General features: G+C 55.2%; 1 protein-coding gene across 1 annotated transcript in view; it reads left to right on the top strand.

Annotated features, from left to right (window-relative positions):
* The window catches only part of NALCN (sodium leak channel, non-selective), a gene marked incomplete at both ends in the record, with an annotated part of 64,803 nt that extends 45,116 nt beyond the window's left edge, over window positions 1-19,687 (top strand). Inside the window, 7 exons of the mRNA XM_078623619.1 lie at window positions 2,127-2,275; window positions 5,992-6,085; window positions 11,821-11,953; window positions 12,758-12,873; window positions 14,705-14,862; window positions 16,360-16,510; window positions 19,538-19,687. Of these exons, the coding sequence (XP_078479745.1) occupies window positions 2,127-2,275; window positions 5,992-6,085; window positions 11,821-11,953; window positions 12,758-12,873; window positions 14,705-14,862; window positions 16,360-16,510; window positions 19,538-19,687 (951 nt within the window). The remainder of the gene's footprint in view (window positions 1-2,126; window positions 2,276-5,991; window positions 6,086-11,820; window positions 11,954-12,757; window positions 12,874-14,704; window positions 14,863-16,359; window positions 16,511-19,537) is intronic.
* Between the last annotated feature and the right edge of the window lie 313 nt (window positions 19,688-20,000).

Genomic DNA, 20,000 nt, shown 5'->3' with positions numbered 1-20,000 from the left:
GTCTCTCTCCCCGTGTCTCTCTCTCCGTGTCTCTCTCCCCGTGTCTATCTCCCCGTGTCTCTCCCCCCGTGTCTCTCTCCCCGTGTCTCTCCCCCCGTGTCTCTCCCCCCGTGTCTCTCTCCCCGTGTCTCTCTCCCCGTGTCTCTCCCCGTGTCTCTCTCTCCGTGTCTCTCTCCCCGTGTCTCTCTCCCCGTGTCTCTCCCCGCGTGTCTCTCCCCGCGTCTCTCTCCCCGTGTCTCTCCCCGCGTGTCTCTCTCCCCGTGTCTCTCTTCCCGTGTCTCTCCCCGTGTCTCTCTCCCCGTGTCTCTCTCCCCGTGTCTCTCCCCGTGTCTCTCTCCCCGTGTCTCTCTCCCCGTGTCTCTCCCCGCGTGTCTCTCCCCGCGTCTCTCTCTCAGTGTCTCTCCCCCCGTGTCTCTCTCCCCGCGTGTCTCTCTCCCCCCGTGTCTGTCTCCCCGTGTGTCTCTCTCTCCCCGTGTCTCTCTCCCCTGCGTGTCTCTCTCCCCGTGTCTCTCTCCCCGTGTCTCTCCCCGCGTGTCTCTCTCCCCGTGTCTCTCTCCCCGTGTCTCTCCCCGTGTCTCTCTCCCCGTGTCTCTCTCCCCGTGTCTCTCTCCCCGTGTCTCTCCCCGCGTGTCTCTCCCCCCGTGTCTCTCTCCCCGTGTCTCTCCCCCCGTGTCTCTCCCCCCGTGTCTCTCTCCCCGTGTCTCTCTCCCGGTGTCTCTCCCCGTGTCTCTCTCTCCGTGTCTCTCTCCCCGTGTCTCTCTCCCCGTGTCTCTCCCCGCGTGTCTCTCCCCGCGTCTCTCTCCCCGCGTCTCTCCCCGCGTGTCTCTCTCCCCGTGTCTCTCTCCCCGTGTCTCTCCCCGTGTCTCTCTCCCCGTGTCTCTCTCCCCGTGTCTCTCCCCGTGTCTCTCTCCCCGTGTCTCTCTCCCCGCGTGTCTCTCTCCCCCCGTGTCTGTCTCCCCGTGTGTCTCTCTCCCCCCGTGTCTCTCTCCCCGTGTCTCTCTCCCCGTGTCTCTCTCCCCGTGTCTCTCTCCCCGTGTCTCTCCCCGCGTGTCTCTCCCCGCGTCTCTCTCCCAGTGTCTTTCCCCCCGTGTCTCTCTCCCCGCGTGTCTCTCTCCCCCCGTGTCTGTCTCCCCGTGTGTCTCTCTCTACCCGTGTCTCTCTCCCCCGCGTGTCTCTCTCCCCGTGTCTCTCGCCCGTGTCTCTCCCTCCGTGTCTCTCTCCCCGTGTCTCTCTCCCCGTGTCTCTCTCCACGTGTCTTTCTCCCACCGTGTCTCTCCCCCCGTGTCTCTCCCCGCGTGTCACCCACCGTGTCTCTCTCCCCGTGTCTCTCCCCGCGTGTCTCCCACCGTGTCTCTCTCCCCGTGTCTCTCCCCGTGTCTCTCCCCACGTGTCTCTCTCCCCCCGTGTCTCTCTCCCCGCGTGTCTCCCACCGTGTCTCTCTCCCCGTGTCTCTCCCCGCGTGTCTCCCACCGTGTCTCTCTCCCCCCCGTGTCTCTCCCCCGCGTGTCTCTCTCCCCGTGTCTCTCCCCCCGTGTCTCTCCCCGCGTGTCTCTCTCCCCACGTGTCTCTAGGCCACGCTCAAGATGCTGCTTCTCACCGTGGTGGTGAGCATGTACAAGAGCTTCTTCATCATCGTGTCTCTCTCACCCCGTGTCTCTCTCCCCCACGTGTCTCTCTCCCCGTGTCTCTCTCCCCCCCCCCTCCCCCGTGTCTCTCCCCGCGTGTCTCTCTCCCCGCGTGTCTCTCTCCCCACGTGTCTCTAGGCCACGCTCAAGATGCTGCTGCTCACCGTGGTGGTCAGCATGTACAAGAGCTTCTTCATCATCGTGTCTCTCTCACCCCGTGTCTCTCTCCCCGCGTCTCTCCCCGCGTGTCTCTCCCCGTGTCTCTCTCCCCGCGTGTCTCTCCCCGCGTGTCTCTCTCCCCGTGTCTCTCCCCGCGTGTCTCTCTCCCCACGTGTCTCTAGGCCACGCTCAAGATGCTGCTGCTCACCGTGGTGGTCAGCATGTACAAGAGCTTCTTCATCATCGTGTCTCTCTCTGCGTGTCTCTCTCCCCCCGTGTCTCTCCCCCCATGTCTCTCTCCCCGTGTCTACCCCGTGTCTCTCTACCCCCACGTGTCTCTAGGCCACGCTCAAGATGCTGCTGCTCACCGTGGTGGTCAGCATGTACAAGAGCTTCTTCATCATCGTGGGCATGTTCCTGCTGCTGCTCTGCTACGCATTTGCCGGCGTCGTCCTCTTCGGGACCGTCAAGTACGGCGAGAACATCAACCGGTGAGCTCAAAGGGCCGCCCATAAATGACGTCACGCACCTAAGGGGGGGGGGGGGGCGGGGTCAGACATTTGTGACGATGTGTGACGAGGGGAGGGGGGGAGTTTGAGAAATGTGACGTCACATCAAAATGAGCAACTTTAAATACATATGGACAACACGTTCTACTTAATTAAATAGACTTTTTATTAAACGTTTTCTCCTACAACATCAGAGTGACGTGCCTGCTGCTGCTGTATATTTGGAGTCTGTGTCTCTCTCTCTCATCATCATCATCACGGTGGCTAGGAGATGTTAACTACCTTGCCTGGTATACAGGAGGTCGTGGGTTCGATCCCTGACCCTGACGATGCCTGCTGCTGCTGCTGTATATTTGGAGTCTGCGTCTCTCTCTCTCTCATCATCATCACGGTGGCTAGGAGATGTTGACTACCTCGCCTGGTATACAGGAGGTCGTGGGTTCGATCCCTGACCCTGACGATGCCTACTGCTGTTGCTGTATAAGTGGAGTCTGCGTCTCTCTCTCATCATCACGGTGGCTAGGAGATGTTAACTACCTCGCCTGGTCTGCAGGAAGTCGTGGGTTGGAACCCGACCCTGACGACGCCTGCTGCTGCTGCTGTATATTTGGAGTCTGCGTCTCTCTCTCATCATCATCATCACGGTGGCTAGGAGATGTTAACTACCTCGCCTTGTGTACAGGAGGTCGTGGGTTCGATCCTTGACCCTGACGATGCCTGCTGCTGCTGCTGTATATTTTGGATTTGTGGGTAGATTCGCGTAATCGAATATTCACCGTTGAATCCGAATGTACGATATGATTTCACACGTTTACAAATGACATCCACATTACCCCCTGGCACATTGCCACGTACCCACACAGGGTCCGCGTACCCCCTAGTTGAGGACCACTGATGGGTCACGCTCATTCTCCGAGCTCTGCGATCCTATAGTAGAATATCTGGCCAACTCCACACATGCTAGAGAGTGGTGGTGGGTGGGTTACAATCATTTTCCAAGCTCTGCCATCCTATAGTGAAGTGTCTAGCCAACCCCACGCATGCGAGGGAGTGGTGGTGGGTGGATTACACTCATTCTCCAAGCTCTGCGATCCTATAGTGAAGTGTCTAGCCAACTCCATGCATACGAGGGAGTGGTGGTGGATGGGTTACACTCATTCTCCAAGCTCTGCGATCCTATAGTGAAGTGTCTAGCCAACTCCACGCATGCTAGAGAGTGGCGGTGGGTGGGTTACACTCATTCTCCGAGTTCTGCGATCCTATAGTGAAGTGTAGAGCCAACTCCACGCATGCGAGGGAGTGGTGGTGGGTGGGTCACACTCATTCTCCAAGCTCTGCAATCCTATAGTGAAGTGTCTAGCCAACCCCACGCATGCGAGGGAGTGGTGGTGGGTGGGTCACACTCATTCTCCAAGCTCTGCAATCCTATAGTGAAGTGTCTAGCCAACCCCATGCATGCGAGGGAGTGGTGGTGGGTGGGTTACACTCATTCTCCAAGCTCTGCCATCCTATAGTGAAGTGTTTAGCCAACTCCACACATCTTAGGGAGTGGTGGTGGGTGGGTTACACTCATTCTCCAAGTTCTGCGATCCTATAGTGAAGTGTCTAGCCAACTCCACACATCTTAGGGAGTGGTGGTGGGTGGGTTACACTCATTCTCCAAGCTCTGCGATCCTATAGTGAAGTGTTTAGCCAACTCCACGCATGCTAGAGAGTGGTGGTGGGTGGGTTACACTCATTCTCCGAGCTCTATGATCCTATAGTGAAGTGTCTAGCCAAATCCACGCATACGAGGGAGTGGTGGTGGATGGGTTACACTCATTCTCCGAGTTCTGCGATCCTATAGTAGAATATCTGGCCAACTCCACGCATGCTAGAGAGTGGTGGTGGGTGGGTTACACTCATTCTCCGAGCTCTGCGATCCTATAGTGAAGTGTTTAGCCAACTCCACACATCTTAGGGAGTGGTGGTGGGTGGGTCACACTCATTCTGCAAGCTCTGCCATCCTATAGTGTAGTGTCTAGCCAACCCCACGCATGCGAGGGAGTGGTGGTGGGTGGGTTACACTCATTCTCCAAGCTCTGCGATCCTATAGTGAAGTGTCTAGCCAACTCCACGCATCTTAGGGAGTGGTGGTGGGTGGGTTACACTCATTCTCCAAGTTCTGCCATCCTATAGTGAAGTGTCTAGCCAACTGCACGCCTCTTAGGGAGTGGTGGTGGGTGGGTTACACTCATTCTCCAAGCTCTGCGATCCTATAGTGAAGTGTCTAGCCAACTCCACGCATACGAGGGAGTGGTGGTGGATGGGTTACACTCATTCTCCGAGTTCTGCGATCCTATAGTAGAATATCTGGCCAACTCCACGCATGCTAGAGAGTGGTGGTGGGTGGGTTACACTCATTCTCCGAGCTCTGCGATCCTATAGTGAAGTGTAGAGCCAACTCCACGCATCTTAGGGAGTGGTGGTGGGTGGGTTACACTCATTCTCCAAGCTCTGCGATCCTATAGTCATGTGTTTAGCCAACTCCACGCATGCTCGGGAGTGGTGGTGGGTGGGTTACACTCATTCTCCGAGATCTGCGATCCTATAGTGAAGTGTCTAGCCAACCCCACGCATGCGAGGGAGTGGTGGTGGATGGGTTACGCTCATTCTCCGAGCTCTGCGATCCTATAGTGAAGTGTCTAGCCAACCCCACGCATGCGAGGGAGTGGTGGTGGATGGGTTACACTCATTCTCCGAGCTCTGCGATCCTATAGTGAAGTGTCTAGCCAACCCCACGCATGCGAGGGAGTGGTGGTGGATGGGTTACACTCATTCTCCGAGCTCTGCGATCCTATAGTGAAGTGTCTAGCCAACTCCACGCATGCTAGGGAGTGGTGGTGGATGGGTTACGCTCATTCTCCGAGCTCTGCGATCCTATAGTGAAGTGTCTAGCCAACCCCACGCATGCGAGGGAGTGGTGGTGGGTGGGTTACACTCATTCTCCAAGCTCTGCCATCCTATAGTGAAGTGTCTAGCCAACTCCATGCATGCTAGAGAGTGGTGGTGGGTGGGTTACACTCATTCTCCAAGCTCTGCCATCCTTTAGTGAAGTGTCTAGTCAACTCCACACATGCTAGAGGTGGGTTACACTCATTCTCCAAGCTCTGCCATCCTATAGTGAAGTGTCTAGCCAACTCCACGCATGCTAGAGGTGGGTTACACTCATTCTCCAAGCTCTGCCATCCTATAGTGAAGTGTCTAGTCAACTCCACGCATGCTAGAGGTGGGTTACACTCATTCTCCAAGCTCTGCGATCCTACAGTGAAGTGTCTAGCCAACTCCACGCATGCTAGAGGTGGGTTACACACTTCTCCGAGCTCTGCCATCCTATAGTGAAGTGTCTAGTCAACTCCACGCATGCTAGAGGTGGGTTACACTCATTCTCCAAGCTCTGCGATCCTACAGTGAAGTGTCTAGCCAACTCCACGCATGCTAGAGGTGGGTTACACACTTCTCCGAGCTCTGCCATCCTACAGTGAAGTGTCTAGCCAACCCAATGCATGCTAGAGAGTGGGTTACACTCACTTCTCCAAGCTCTGCGATCCTACAGTGAAGTGTCTAGCCAACTCCACGCATGCTAGAGAGTGGGTTACACTCACTTCTCCGAGCTCTGCGGCCCTGTATTTGTAGTTGTTGTTTTGGCGGTCTCTCAGGCACGCCAACTTCTCGACGGCTGGCAAGGCCATCACGGTGCTGTTCCGCATCGTCACCGGCGAGGACTGGAACAAGATCATGCACGACTGCATGGTGAGTGGGTCGGGCGGTGCGTGTGTGTGTGTGTATGTGTGTGTGACTGTGTGTGTGTGTGTGCGTGTGTGTGTTTGTGTGTGTGACTGTGTGTGTGTGTGTGACTGTGTGTGTGCTGACTGTGTGTGTGCGTCTGTGCGCGTGTGTGTGTGAGCGTGCGTGTGTGCGCGTGCGTGTGTGTGCGTGTGTGTGTGTGTGCGTGTGTTTGTGCGTGTGTTTGTGTGTGTTTGTGCGTGTGTTTGTGTGTGTGTGTGCGTGTGTGCGTGTGTGTTTGTGCGTGTGTGCGTGTGTGTGTGTTGGTGTGTGTGCGTGTGTTTGTGCGCGTGTGTATGTGTGTGTGCGTGTGTGTGCGTGTGTTTGTGCGTGTGTGCGAGTGTGTGTGCGTGCGTGTGTGTGCGTGTGTTTGTGCGTGTGTGTGTTCATGCGTGTGTGTGTTTGTGCGTGTGTTTGTGCGCGTGTGCGTGTGTGTGTGCGTGTGTTTGTGCGTGTGTTTGTGTACGTGTGTGTGTTGGTGTGTGTGCGTGTGTTTGTGCGCGTGTGCGTGTGTGTGTTGGTGTGTGTGCATGTGTTTGTGCGTGTGTTTGTGCGCGTGTGCGCGTGTGAGTGTGTGTGATTGTGTGTGTTGCGTGTGTGTGTGCGTGTGTGTGTTCGTGCGTGTGTGCATGTTCGTGTGTGCGCGTGTGTGTGTTCGTGCGTGTGTCCGTGCGTGTGCATCCGTGTGTGTGCGTGTGCATGTTTGTGTTCGTGCGTGTTCGTGTGTGTGTGTGCGTCTGTGCACGTGTGTGTCTGTGCGTGTGTGGGGGGAGCGGTGGTGCAGCGGTTAGCGCTACCGCTGCGCTCCGAACCCGGCGACCCGAGTTCGATTCCCGCTCTTGGCCACCACCAACACCACCAGTGACGATTATCTGAGCGGGTCCTTGGCCGCCCCTTGGTCGACTACAGGAGGTCTGTGTCTTTCATCATCATCATCACGGTGGCTATGAGATGTTGACTACCTCGCCTGGTCTGCAGGAGGTCGTGGGTTCCATCCGTGCTGCTGTATATGTGGAGTTTGCGTGTCTCTCTCATCATCATCATCACGGTGGCTAGGAGATGTTGACTACCTCGCCTGGTATACAGGAGGTCAGTGTCTCTCTCATCATCATCACGGTGGCTAGGAGATGTTGACTACCTCGCCTGGTCTACAGGAGGTCTGTTTCTCTCTCATCATCATCATCACGGTGGCTATGAGATGTTGACTACCTCGCCTGGTCTACAGGAGGTCTGTGTCTCTCTCATCATCATCATCACGGTGGCTAGGAGATGTTGACTACCTCGCCTGGTCTACAGGAGGTCTGTGTCTCTCTCATCATCACGGTGGCTATGAGATGTTGACTACCTCGCCTGGGTCTGTGTCTCTCTCATCATCATCATCACGGTGGCTACGAGATGTTGACTACCTCGCCTGGTATACAGGAGGTCTGTGTCTCTCCCATCATCATCACGGTGGCTATGAGATGTTGACTACCTCGCCTGGTCTAGAGGAGGTCTGTGTCTCTCTCACTATCATGATCACGGTGGCTATGAGATGTTGACTACCTCGCCTGGTCTACAGGAGGTCTGTGTCTCACCATCATCACGGTGGCTAGGAGATGTTAACTACCTCGCCTGGTCTACAGGAGGTCTGTGTCTCTCATCATCATCATCACTGTGGCTACGAGATGTTGACTACCTCGCCTGGTCTACAGGAGGTCTGTGTCTCTCTCATCATCATCACGGTGGCTACGAGATGTTGACTACCTCGCCTGGTCTACAGGAGGTCTGTCTCTCATCATCACCATCATCACGGTGGCTACGAGATGTTGACTACCTCGCCTAGTCTACAGGAGGTCTGTGTCTCTCTCATCATCATCATCACGGTGGCTACGAGATGTTGACTACCTCGCCTGGTCTACAGGAGGTCTGTGTCTCTCTCATCATCATCATCACGGTGGCTACGAGATGTTGACTACCTCGCCTGGTCTACAGGAGGTCTGTGTCTCTCTCATCATCATCATCATGGTGGCTACGAGATGTTGACTACCTCGCCTGGTCTACAGGAGGTCTGTGTCTCTCTCTCATCATCACGGTGGCTAGATGTTGACTACCTCGCCTGGTCTACAGGAGGTCTGTGTCTCTCTCATCATCATCATCATCACGGTGGCTAGGAGATGTTGACTACCTCGCCTGGTCTACAGGAGGTCTGTGTCTCTCTCATCATCATCATCATCACGGTGGCTACGAGATGTTGACTACCTCGCCTGGTCTACAGGAGGTCTGTGTCTCTCTCATCATCATCATCACGGTGGCTAGGAGATGTTGACTACCTCGCCTGGGTCCGTGTCTCTCTCATCATCATCATCATCATCACGGTGGCTAGGAGATGTTTACTACCTCGCCTGGTCTGCAGGAGGTCTGTGTCTCTCCCATCATCATCACGGTGGCTACGAGATGTTGACTACCTCGCCTGGTCTACAGGAGGTCTGTGTCTCTCTCATCATCATCATCACGGTGGCTAGGAGATGTTGACTACCTCGCCTGGTCTACAGGAGGTCTGTGTCTCTCTCATCATCATCATCATCACGGTGGCTACGAGATGTTGACTACCTCGCCTGGTCTACAGGAGGTCTGTGTCTCTCTCATCATCATCATCACGGTGGCTAGGAGATGTTGACTACCTCGCCTGGTCTACAGGAGGTCTGTGTCTCTCTCATCATCATCATCACGGTGGCTACGAGATGTTGACTACCTCGCCTGGTCTACAGGAGGTCTGTGTCTCTCTCATCATCATCATCACGGTGGCTAGGAGATGTTGACTACCTCGCCTGGTCTACAGGAGGTCTGTGTCTCTCTCATCATCACGGTGGCTATGAGATGTTGACTACCTCGCCTGGGTCTGTGTCTCTCTCATCATCATCATCATCACGGTGGCTACGAGATGTTGACTACCTCGCCTGGTTTACAGGAGGTCTGTGTCTCTCTCATCATCATCACGGTGGCTACGAGATGTTGACTACCTCGCCTGGTCTACAGGATGTCTGTGTCTCTCTCATCATCATCACGGTGGCTAGGAGATGTTGACTACCTCGCCTGGTCTACAGGAGGTCTGTGTCTCTCCCATCATCACGGTGGCTATGAGATGTTGACTACCTCGCCTGGTCTACAGGAGGTCTGTGTCTCTCTCATCATCATCATCACGGTGGCTAGGAGATGTTGACTACCTCGCCTGGTCTACAGGAGGTCTGTGTCTCTCCCATCATCATCACGGTGGCTACGAGATGTTGACTACCTCGCCTGGTCTACAGGAGGTCTGTGTCTCTCTCATCATCATCATCACGGTGGCTAGGAGATGTTGACTACCTCGCCTGGTCTACAGGAGGTCTGTGTCTCTCTCATCATCATCATCACGGTGGCTAGGAGATGTTGACTACCTCGCCTGGTCTACAGGAGGTCTGTGTCTCTCCCATCATCATCACGGTGGCTATGAGATGTTGACTACCTCGCCTGGTCTACAGGAGGTCTGTGTCTCTCTCACTATCATGATCACGGTGGCTATGAGATGTTGACTACCTCGCCTGGTCTACAGGAGGTCTGTGTCTCACCATCATCACGGTGGCTAGGAGATGTTGACTACCTCGCCTGGTCTACAGGAGGTCTGTGTCTCTCCCATCATCATCACGGTGGCTATGAGATGTTGACTACCTCGCCTGGTCTACAGGAGGTCTGTGTCTCACCATCATCACGGTGGCTAGGAGATGTTGACTACCTCGCCTGGTCTACAGGAGGTCTGTGTCTTTCATCATCATCATCACGGTGGCTACGAGATGTTGACTACCTCGCCTGGTCTACAGGAGGTCTGTGTCTCTCTCATCATCATCACGGTGGCTATGGGATGTTGACTACCTCGCCTGGTCTACAGGAGGTCTGTGTCTCTCTCACTATCATGATCACGGTGGCTATGAGATGTTGACTACCTCGCCTGGTCTACAGGAGGTCTGTGTCTCACCATCATCACGGTGGCTAGGAGATGTTGACTACCTCGCCTGGTCTACAGGAGGTCTGTGTCTCTCTCATCATCATCACGGTGGCTAGGAGATGTTGACTACCTCGCCTGGTCTACAGGAGGTCTGTGTCTCACCATCATCACGGTGGCTAGGAGATGTTAACTACCTCGCCTGGTCTACAGGAGGTCTGTGTCTCTCTCATCATCATCACGGTGGCTAGGAGATGTTGACTACCTCGCCTGGTCTACAGGAGGTCTGTGTCTTTCTCATCATCATCACGGTGGCTACGAGATGTTGACTACCTCGCCTGGTCTACAGGAGGTCTGTGTCTTTATCATCATCATCACGGTGGCTAGGAGATGTTGACTACCTCGCCTGGTCTACAGGAGGTCTGTGTCTCTCTCATCATCATCATCACGGTGGCTACGAGATGTTGACTACCTCGCCTGGTCTGTGTCTCTCATCATCATCATCATCATCACGGTGGCTACGAGATGTTGACTACCTCGCCTGGTCTGTGTCTCTCATCATCATCATCATCACGGTGGCTAGGAGATGTTGACTACCTCGCCTGGGTCTGTGTCTCTCTCATCATCATCATCACGGTGGCTACGAGATGTTGACTACCTCGCCTGGTCTACAGGAGGTCTGTGTCTCTCTCATCATCATCATCATCACGGTGACTAGGAGATGTTGACTACCTCGCCTGGTCTACAGGAGGTCTGTGTCTCTCTCATCATCATCATCACGGTGGCTACGAGATGTTGACTACCTCGCCTGGTCTGTGTCTCTCATCATCATCATCACGGTGGCTAGGAGATGTTGACTACCTCGCCTGGTCTACAGGAGGTCTGTGTCTCTCTCATCATCATCACGGTGGCAAGGAGATGTTGACTACCTCGCCTGGTCTACAGGAGGTCTGTGTCTCACCATCATCACGGTGGCTAGGAGATGTTAACTACCTCGCCTGGTCTACAGGAGGTCTGTGTCTCTCTCATCATCATCACGGTGGCTAGGAGATGTTGACTACCTCGCCTGGTCTACAGGAGGTCTGTGTCTTTCTCATCATCATCACGGTGGCTACGAGATGTTGACTACCTCGCCTGGTCTACAGGAGGTCTGTGTCTTTATCATCATCATCACGGTGGCTAGGAGATGTTGACTACCTCGCCTGGTCTACAGGAGGTCTGTGTCTCTCTCATCATCATCATCACGGTGGCTACGAGATGTTGACTACCTCGCCTGGTCTGTGTCTCTCATCATCATCATCATCACGGTGGCTACGAGATGTTGACTACCTCGCCTGGTCTGTGTCTCTCATCATCATCATCATCACGGTGGCTAGGAGATGTTGACTACCTCGCCTGGGTCTGTGTCTCTCTCATCATCATCATCACGGTGGCTACGAGATGTTGACTACCTCGCCTGGTCTACAGGAGGTCTGTGTCTCTCTCATCATCATCATCATCATCACGGTGACTAGGAGATGTTGACTACCTCGCCTGGTCTACAGGAGGTCTGTGTCTCTCTCATCATCATCATCACGGTGGCTACGAGATGTTGACTACCTCGCCTGGTCTGTGTCTCTCATCATCATCATCACGGTGGCTAGGAGATGTTGACTACCTCGCCTGGTCTACAGGAGGTCTGTGTCTCTCTCATCATCATCATCACGGTGGCTAGGAGATGTTGACTACCTCGCCTGGTCTGCAGGTGCTGCCCCCATTCTGCACGCCCAGCCGCGTCAACTACTGGGAGACGGACTGCGGCAACTACGCCGGGGCGCTGCTCTACTTCTGCTCCTTCTACGTCATCATCGCCTACATCATGCTCAACCTCCTCGTCGGTAACGTCATCATCGTCATCATCATCGTCATCGTCGTCATCATCGTCGTCATCATCGTCGTCGTCGTCGTCATCGTCGTCATCGTAATCATTGTCATCGTCGTCATCGTCGTCATTGTCATCATCGTCATCATCGTCATCGTTATCATTATCGTCATCATCATCGTCGTCATTGTCATCATCGTCATTGTCGTTATCGTCATCATCGTCATAATCGTCATTATCGCCATCATCGTCGTCATTATCGTCATCATCGTCGTCATCGTCATCATCGTCACCATCATCGCTTGCATCCTGCGCAACCTCCACCACCAGCAGCACCACGTGTGTGTGTGTGTACAGGTGTGTGTGTGTACAGGTGTGTGTGTGTGTACAGGTGTGTGTACAGGTGTGTGTGTGTACAGGTGTGTGTGTGTACAGGTGTGTGTGTGTGTGTACAGGTGTGTGTGTGTGTACAGGTGTGTGTGTGTACAGGTGTGTGTGTGTGTACAGGTGTGTGTGTGTACAGGTGTGTGTGTGTACAGGTCTGTGTACAGGTGTGTGTGTGCAGGTGTGCGTACAGGTGTGTGTGTACAGGTGTGTGTGTGTACAGGTGAGTGTGTGTACAGGTGTGTGTACAGGTGTGTGTGTGTAAACATCGCCACTGGGGAGACAAAGGCGGCCGGGCGTGGTGCTGACCCACCCACCCCCTCGTGTGCCACAGTGCCGGTAGCCTTCACAGGTGCTGCTACTACTCGCTAACAGCACTTGCCCCTACAGTTGGTCACAGGCTACGCGGGGGACCTTTGTCTTTGTGCGCGCTCAGCCATCATCGTGGAGAACTTCTCGCTGTTCTACTCGACGGAGGAGGACCAGCTGCTGAGCTACAACGACCTGCGACACTTCCAGATCACCTGGAACATGGTGGACGACAAGAGAGAGGTACCAACAGCCCTGCCCCTCGTGTGTACGTGTGTGTGTGTACCTGTGTTGTGTGTGTGTACCTGTGTGTGTGTGTGTACCTGTGTGTACCTGTGTGTACGTGTGTGTGTGTACCTGTGTGTGTGTGTGTACCTGTGTGTACGTGTGTGTGTACCTGTGTGTGTGTTCGTGTGTGTGTGTACCTGTGTGTGTACCTGTGTGTGTGTGTGTACCTGTGTGTTCGTGTGTGTGTGTGTACGTGTGTGTGTACCTGTGTGTGTGTACCTGTGTGTGTGTGTGTACCTGTGTGTACCTGTGTGTGTTCGTGTGTGTGTGTACCTGTGTGTGTGTGTGTGTACCTGTGTGTGTACCTGTGTGTGTACTTGTGTGTACGTGTGTGTGTGTACCTGTGTGTGTGTGTGTGTGTACCTGTGTGTGTGTACCTGTGTGTGTGTACGTGTGTGTGTACCTGTGTGTGTGTGTACCTGTGTGTACGTGTGTGTGTGTACCTGTGTGTGTGTGTACCTGTGTGTGTACCTGTGTGTACATGTGTGTGTACCTGTGTGTGTGTGTGTACCTGTGTGTGTGTACCTGTGTGTACGTGTGTGTGTACATGTGTGTGTACCTGTGTGTGTGTGTGTGTACCTGTGTGTACGTGTGTGTGTGTGTACCTGTGTGTGTGTGTACTTGTGTGTGTGTACCTGTGTGTACGTGTGTGTGTGTACCTGTGTGTGTGTACCTGTGTGTACGTGTGTGTGTGTACCTGTGTGTGTGTGTACCTGTGTGTGTGTGTGTGTACTTGTGTGTGTGTACCTGTGTGTACGTGTGTGTGTGTACCTGTGTGTGTGTGTGTACGTGTGTGTGTACCTGTGTGTGTGTGTACCTGTGTGTGTGTGTACCTGTGTGTACGTGTGTGTGTGTACGGGTGTGTGTGTATGTGTGTGTGTACCTGTGTGATTTGGTAATAGCAGCTCATTCAGAGGAGGAGTTGGAGACGCTGCTGCTGAGACTGGAGCGTGCCACTAAGAGGTGGGGCCTTACCATCAGCCCCACCAAAACTAAGCACCTGCCTGGGTATTTTGTACCATCGGACACTCCACCCCCACAACTCCCAATCGGTGATGGGGCAGTAGTGGAGAGAGTGGAGAGTTTCCCATACCTGGGCAGTGTGCTTATGACTGGCTCCAGTTTATCAGCAGAGGTCTCACTGAGAATCAGTCGAGCGGCAATATCTTTTCATCGGTTGCGTAACGCTGTGTGGAAGCTACCTGGTCTGTCGCTCCGCACGAAGCTAAACGGGAGCGGCACGGGCTAGAGAAGAGATGGAGTGATGTGGTACAGGAGGACGTGGAGCTGAGTGGACTTGCCAATGACCGGTACCAGCGGTGTCAAGATCGGCCTCAGTGGAGGAGGAGGCTCGTAAAGGACGCTACTGGGCAGTTGGAGGCAGTCGCCCTCCAACAACAACGGAGGGCGGAGGAGCGACGCTCACAACAACGAGCGGAGCGCCGGGTGGCTAAAGCACAGCGAGTTGGCACAGTAGGGGGCACAGGTGGTGCATCAGCCAGTCATCTCGGTCATCTCGGTCAGTCGACCCGTGGCACCTGCTGGGTCTGCCCCGTGACCTCCTGCCAGCGGGCGTTCGACACTTCACGTGGCAGCTTCAAAGTTGTGCACCTAGCCTGGCACAAGCGTCGTGGTGACGTCACCACCACTTAGTGGCGAATGGCGGTTGTTGTTGTTGTGTGTGCATAACCAAACGCGCTAATCTGAGGCGCGTAGGGGAGGGGATAGAGATAGCATTGACCCCTGACCCCTGACCTCTCCCCCCTTGCCCTGTGACCCCTGCCAGGGACTGATCCCCACCTCCAGGGTCAAGTTCCTGCTCCGTCTCCTCAAGGGGCGCCTGGAGGTGGACCTGGAGAAGGACAAGCTGCTCTTCAAGCACATGTGCTACGAGATGGACAAGCTGCACAACGGCAGCGCCGTCACCTTCCATGACGTGCTCAGGTGGCGCTCGCCGCTCACTCACTCACCGCTCACTCGCTCGCTCGCTCTCTCGCTCGCTCACTCACCACACGCTCGCTCACCACTCGCTCACCACTAACTCACTCGCCACTCACTCGCTCACTCACTCGCTCACTCGCTCACTCGCTCGCTCACTCACTCGCTCACTCACTCGCTCACTCACTCACTCGCTCACTCACTCGCTCACTCACTCACTCACTCACTCACTCGCTCACTCACCACTCGCTCGCTCGCTCACTCACCACTCGCTCGCTCACTCACCACTCACTCACTCGCTCACTCGCTCGCTCACTCACTCGCTCGCTCACTCACCACTCGCTCGCTCACTCACCACTCACTCACTCGCTCACTCACTCACTCACTCACTCGCTCACTCGTGCTACAAGATGGACAAGCTGCACAACGGCAGCACTGTCACCTTCCATGACGTGCTCAGGTGGCGCTCACCGCTCACTCGCTCACTCACCGCTCACTCACTCGCTCACTCGCTCACCGCTCACTCGCTCGCTCGCTCACCGCTCACTCGCTCGCTCGCTCGCTCACCGCTCACTCGCTCGCTCGCTCACCACTCACTCGCTCGCTCACTCGCTTGCTCACTCACTCACTCGCTCACCACTCACTCACTCACTCGCTCGCTCACCACTCGCTCACCGCTCACTCGCTCGCTCGCTCACCACTCACTCGCTCGCTCACTCGCTTGCTCACTCACTCACTCGATCACCGCTCACTAACTCACTCGCTCGCTCACCACTCGCTCACCGCTCACTCGCTAGCTCGCTCACCACTCACTCGCTCGCTCACTCGCTTGCTCACTCACTCACTCGCTCACCACTCACTCGCTCACTCACTCGCTGGCTCACTCACTCGCTGGCTCACCACTCACTCGCTCACCACTCACTCACCGCTCGCTCACTCACCACTCGCTCATTCACCACTCACTCACCGCTCATTCGCTCACTCACCGCTCGCTCACCACTCACTCGCTCACCGCTCGCTCACCACTCGCTCACTCACCGCTCGCTCACCACTCACTCGCTCACTCACCGCTCGCTCGCTCACTCACCGCTCGCTCACCGCTCAATCGCTCGCTCACCACTCACTCGCTCACCGCTCGCTCACCACTCGCTCACTCACCGCTCGCTCACCACTCACTCGCTCACTCACCGCTCGCTCACCACTCACTCGCTCACTCACCACTCGCTCGCTCGCTCACCACTCAATTGCTCGCTCACCACTCACTCATTCACCGCTCACTCGCTCACCATTTGCTCACCACTCGCTCGCCACTCAATCGCTCGCTCACTCACTCACCACTCACCACTCACTCACCACTCACTCGCTCACTCACCACTTGTCTCCCCCGCGTGTCCACCCGAGGATCCCTCTATGCCGCGTCTCCCACCCCCCATGTCTCTCCCGTCCGCGTGTCCACCACCCCCCGCGCGCGTGTCCACCCCCCCCGTGTGTCCACCCCCCCAGCATGCTGTCGTACCGCTCGGTGGACATCCGCAAGAGCCTGCAGCTGGAGGAGCTGCTGATCCGCGAGCAGCTCGAGTACAGCATCGAGGAGGAGGTGGCCAAGCAGACGATCCGCATGTGGCTCAAGAAGTGCCTCAAGAGAATACGCGCCGTGAGACCCCCTAGTCCACCTTCTTGTCCACCTTCTAGTCCACCTCCTAGTCCACCTTCTAGTCCACCCACTAGTCCACCTTCTAGTCCACCTCCTAGTCCACCTCGAGTACAGCATCGAGGAGGAGGTGGCCAAGCAGACCATCCGCATGTGGCTCAAGAAGTGCCTGAAGCGGATACGCGCCGTGAGACCCCCTAGTCCACCTTCTAGTCCACCTTCTTGTCCACCTTCTAGTCCACCCACTAGTCCACCTTCTAGTCCACCTCCTAGTCCACCTTCTAGCCCACCTCCTAGTCCACCTCGAGTACAGCATCGAGGAGGAGGTGGCCAAGCAGACCATCCGCATGTGGCTCAAGAAGTGCCTCAAGAGAATACGTGCCGTGAGACCCCCTAGTCCACCTTCTTGTCCACCTTCTAGTCCACCTCCTAGTCCACCTTCTAGTCCACCCACTAGTCCACCTTCTAGTCCACCTCCTAGTCCACCTTCTAGTCCACCTCCTAGTCCACCTCGAGTACAGCATCGAGGAGGAGGTGGCCAAGCAGACCATCCGCATGTGGCTCAAGAAGTGCCTCAAGAGAATACGTGCCGTGAGACCCCCTAGTCCACCTTCTTGTCCACCTTCTAGTCCACCTCCTAGTCCACCTTCTAGTCCACCCACTAGTCCACCTTCTAGTCCACCTACTAGTCCACCTTCTAGTCCACCCACTAGTCCACCTCCTAGTCCACCTTCTAGTCCACCTCCTAGTCCACCTCGAGTACAGCATCGAGGAGGAGGTGGCCAAGCAGACCATCCGCATGTGGCTCAAGAAGTGCCTCAAGAGAATACGCGCCGTGAGACCCCCTAGTCCACCTTCTAGTCCACCTTCTTGTCCACCTTCTAGTCCACCCACTAGTCCACCTTCTAGTCCACCTTCTAGTCCACCTCCTAGTCCACCTCGAGTACAGCATCGAGGAGGAGGTAGCCAAGCAGACCATCCGCATGTGGCTCAAGAAGTGCCTCAAGAGAATACGCGCCGTGAGACCCCCTAGTCCACCTTCTAGTCCACCTTCTAGTCCACCCATTAGTCCACCTTCTAGTCCACCTACTAGTCCACCTTCTAGTCCACCTCCTAGTCCACCTCGAGTACAGCATCGAGGAGGAGGTGGCCAAGCAGACCATCCGCATGTGGCTCAAGAAGTGCCTCAAGAGAATACGCGCCGTGAGACCCCCTAGTCCACCTTCTAGTCCACCCACTAGTCCACTCACTAGTCCACCCACTAGTCCACCCACTAGTCCACCTTCTAGTCCACCCACTAGTCCACCTCCTAGTCCACCTTCTAGTCCACCTCCTAGTCTACCTCGAGTACAGCATCGAGGAGGAGGTGGCCAAGCAGACCATCCGCATGTGGCTCAAGAAGTGCCTCAAGAGAATACGCGCCGTGAGACCCCCTAGTCCACCTTCTTGTCCACCTTCTTGTCCACCTCCTACTCCACCTCCTACTCCACCTTTAGTCCACCTCCTACTCCACCTCCTGGTCCACCACCAGCAACGCCACCACTTCCACTGATGATGATGTTGCTGATGATGATGTTGCTGATGATGATGAAGCTGATGATGATGATGATGATGTAGCTGATGATGATGTTGCTGATGATGATGATGTTGCTGATGATGATAATGCTGAAGATGTTGTTGCTGCTGATGATGTTGTAGCTGCTGCTGATGTTGTAGCTGATGATGATGTTGCTGATGATGTTGCTAATGATGATGTTGCTGCTGATGTTGCTGCTGATGTTGCTGATGATGTTGCTGATGTTGCTGATGATGATGCTGATGATGATGTTGCTGATGATGATGTTGCTGATGATGATGTTGCTGATGATGATGTTGCTGATGATGTTGCTGATGATGATGTTGCTTCTGATGATGTTGCTGATGATGATGTTGCTTCTGATGATGTTGCTGATGTTGCTGATGATGATGTTGCTTCTGATGATGTTGTAGCTGCTGATGATGCTGATGATGATTTTGCTGATGATGATGTTGCTGATTAGTACTTTACTGATGTTGCTACTACTGCTGCTACTACTACTGCTACTACTACTACTGCTGCTGCTACTACTGCTACTGCTGCTACTGCTACTACTGCTGCTGCTGCTACTGCTACTACTGCTGCTACTACTGCTGCTACTACTACTGCTGCTGCTGCTACTACTACTGCTGCTGCTGCTACTGCTACTACTACTGCTGCTGCTGCTACTACTACTACTGCTACTACTACTGCTGCTGCTGCTACTACTGCTACTACTGCTGCTACTACTACTGCTGCTGCTGCTACTACTGCTGCTACTGCTGCTGCTACTACTGCTACTGCTGCTACTACTACTGCTGCTGCTGCTACTACTGCTACTACTGCTGCTACTACTACTGCTACTGCTGCTGCTGCTACTACTGCTACTACTGCTGCTACTACTACTGCTACTACTGCTGCTGCTACTGCTGCTGCTACTACTGCTGCTACTGCTGCTACTGCTGCTACTGCTACTACTGCTGCTGCTACTACTGCTACTACTACTGCTGCTGCTGCTACTACTACTGCTGCTACTACTACTGCTACTACTACTGCTGCTACTGCTGCTACTGCTGCTACTGCTACTACTGCTGCTGCTACTGCTACTACTGCTGCTACTGCTACTACTACTGCTGCTGCTGCTACTACTACTGCTGCTACTACTACTGCTGCTACTGCTACTACTACTGCTACTACTGCTGCTACTACTGCTGCTGCTGCTGCTGCTACTGCTGCTACTGCTACTACTGCTACTACTACTACTGCTGCTACTACTGCTGCTACTACTGCTACTACTACTGCTGCTACTGCTACTACTGCTGCTACTGCTACTACTACTGCTGCTACTGCCACTACTGCTCTTGCTGCTGGTACTACTACTGCTGCTGCTGCTGCGACTACTACTACTGCTACTCATGCTGCTGCTGCCACTGCTGCTGCTACTACTGCTGCCACTGCCGCCGCCACTGCTGCAGAAGCAGCAGCAGTCGTGCAGCATCATCCACTCGCTGCGCGAGAGTCAGCAGCAGGAGCTGACGCGCCTGCTGAGCCCCCCGCCACTCGTGGAGACGGGGGCCGCAGGGGAACTACAGCCCCACTCGGACTCCATCGCTGAAGAACGAGAGGTGGGGGGGAGTGGGGGGGTAGGGGGGGGTGGGGTGGGGGGGTGGGGTGGGGGGTACGGGTGGGGGTGGGGAACTACAGCCAGCCTCGGACTCCATCGCTGAAGAACGAGAGGTGGGGGTGGCGTGGGGTAGGGGTGGGTGGGGGGGTAGGGGTAGGGGATGGGGTGGGGGTGGGGGGTGGGGGTAGGGGTGGGGGTAGGGGTGGGTGGGGGGGGTAGGGGTAGGGGATGGGGTGGGGGGTGGGGGTAGGGGTGGGGGTAGGGGTGGGTGGGGGGGTAGGGGTAGGGGATGGGGTGGGGGGTGGGGGTAGGGG

Source organism: Lampetra planeri, unplaced genomic scaffold (genome assembly GCF_965212315.1).
Source record: "Lampetra planeri unplaced genomic scaffold, kcLamPlan1.2.h2 scaffold_349, whole genome shotgun sequence".
Classification (NCBI taxonomy): Eukaryota; Metazoa; Chordata; class Hyperoartia; order Petromyzontiformes; family Petromyzontidae; genus Lampetra; species Lampetra planeri.
The sequence above is the reverse complement of the archived record's forward strand: the minus strand, read 5'-3'. Positions and strand labels throughout refer to the sequence as shown.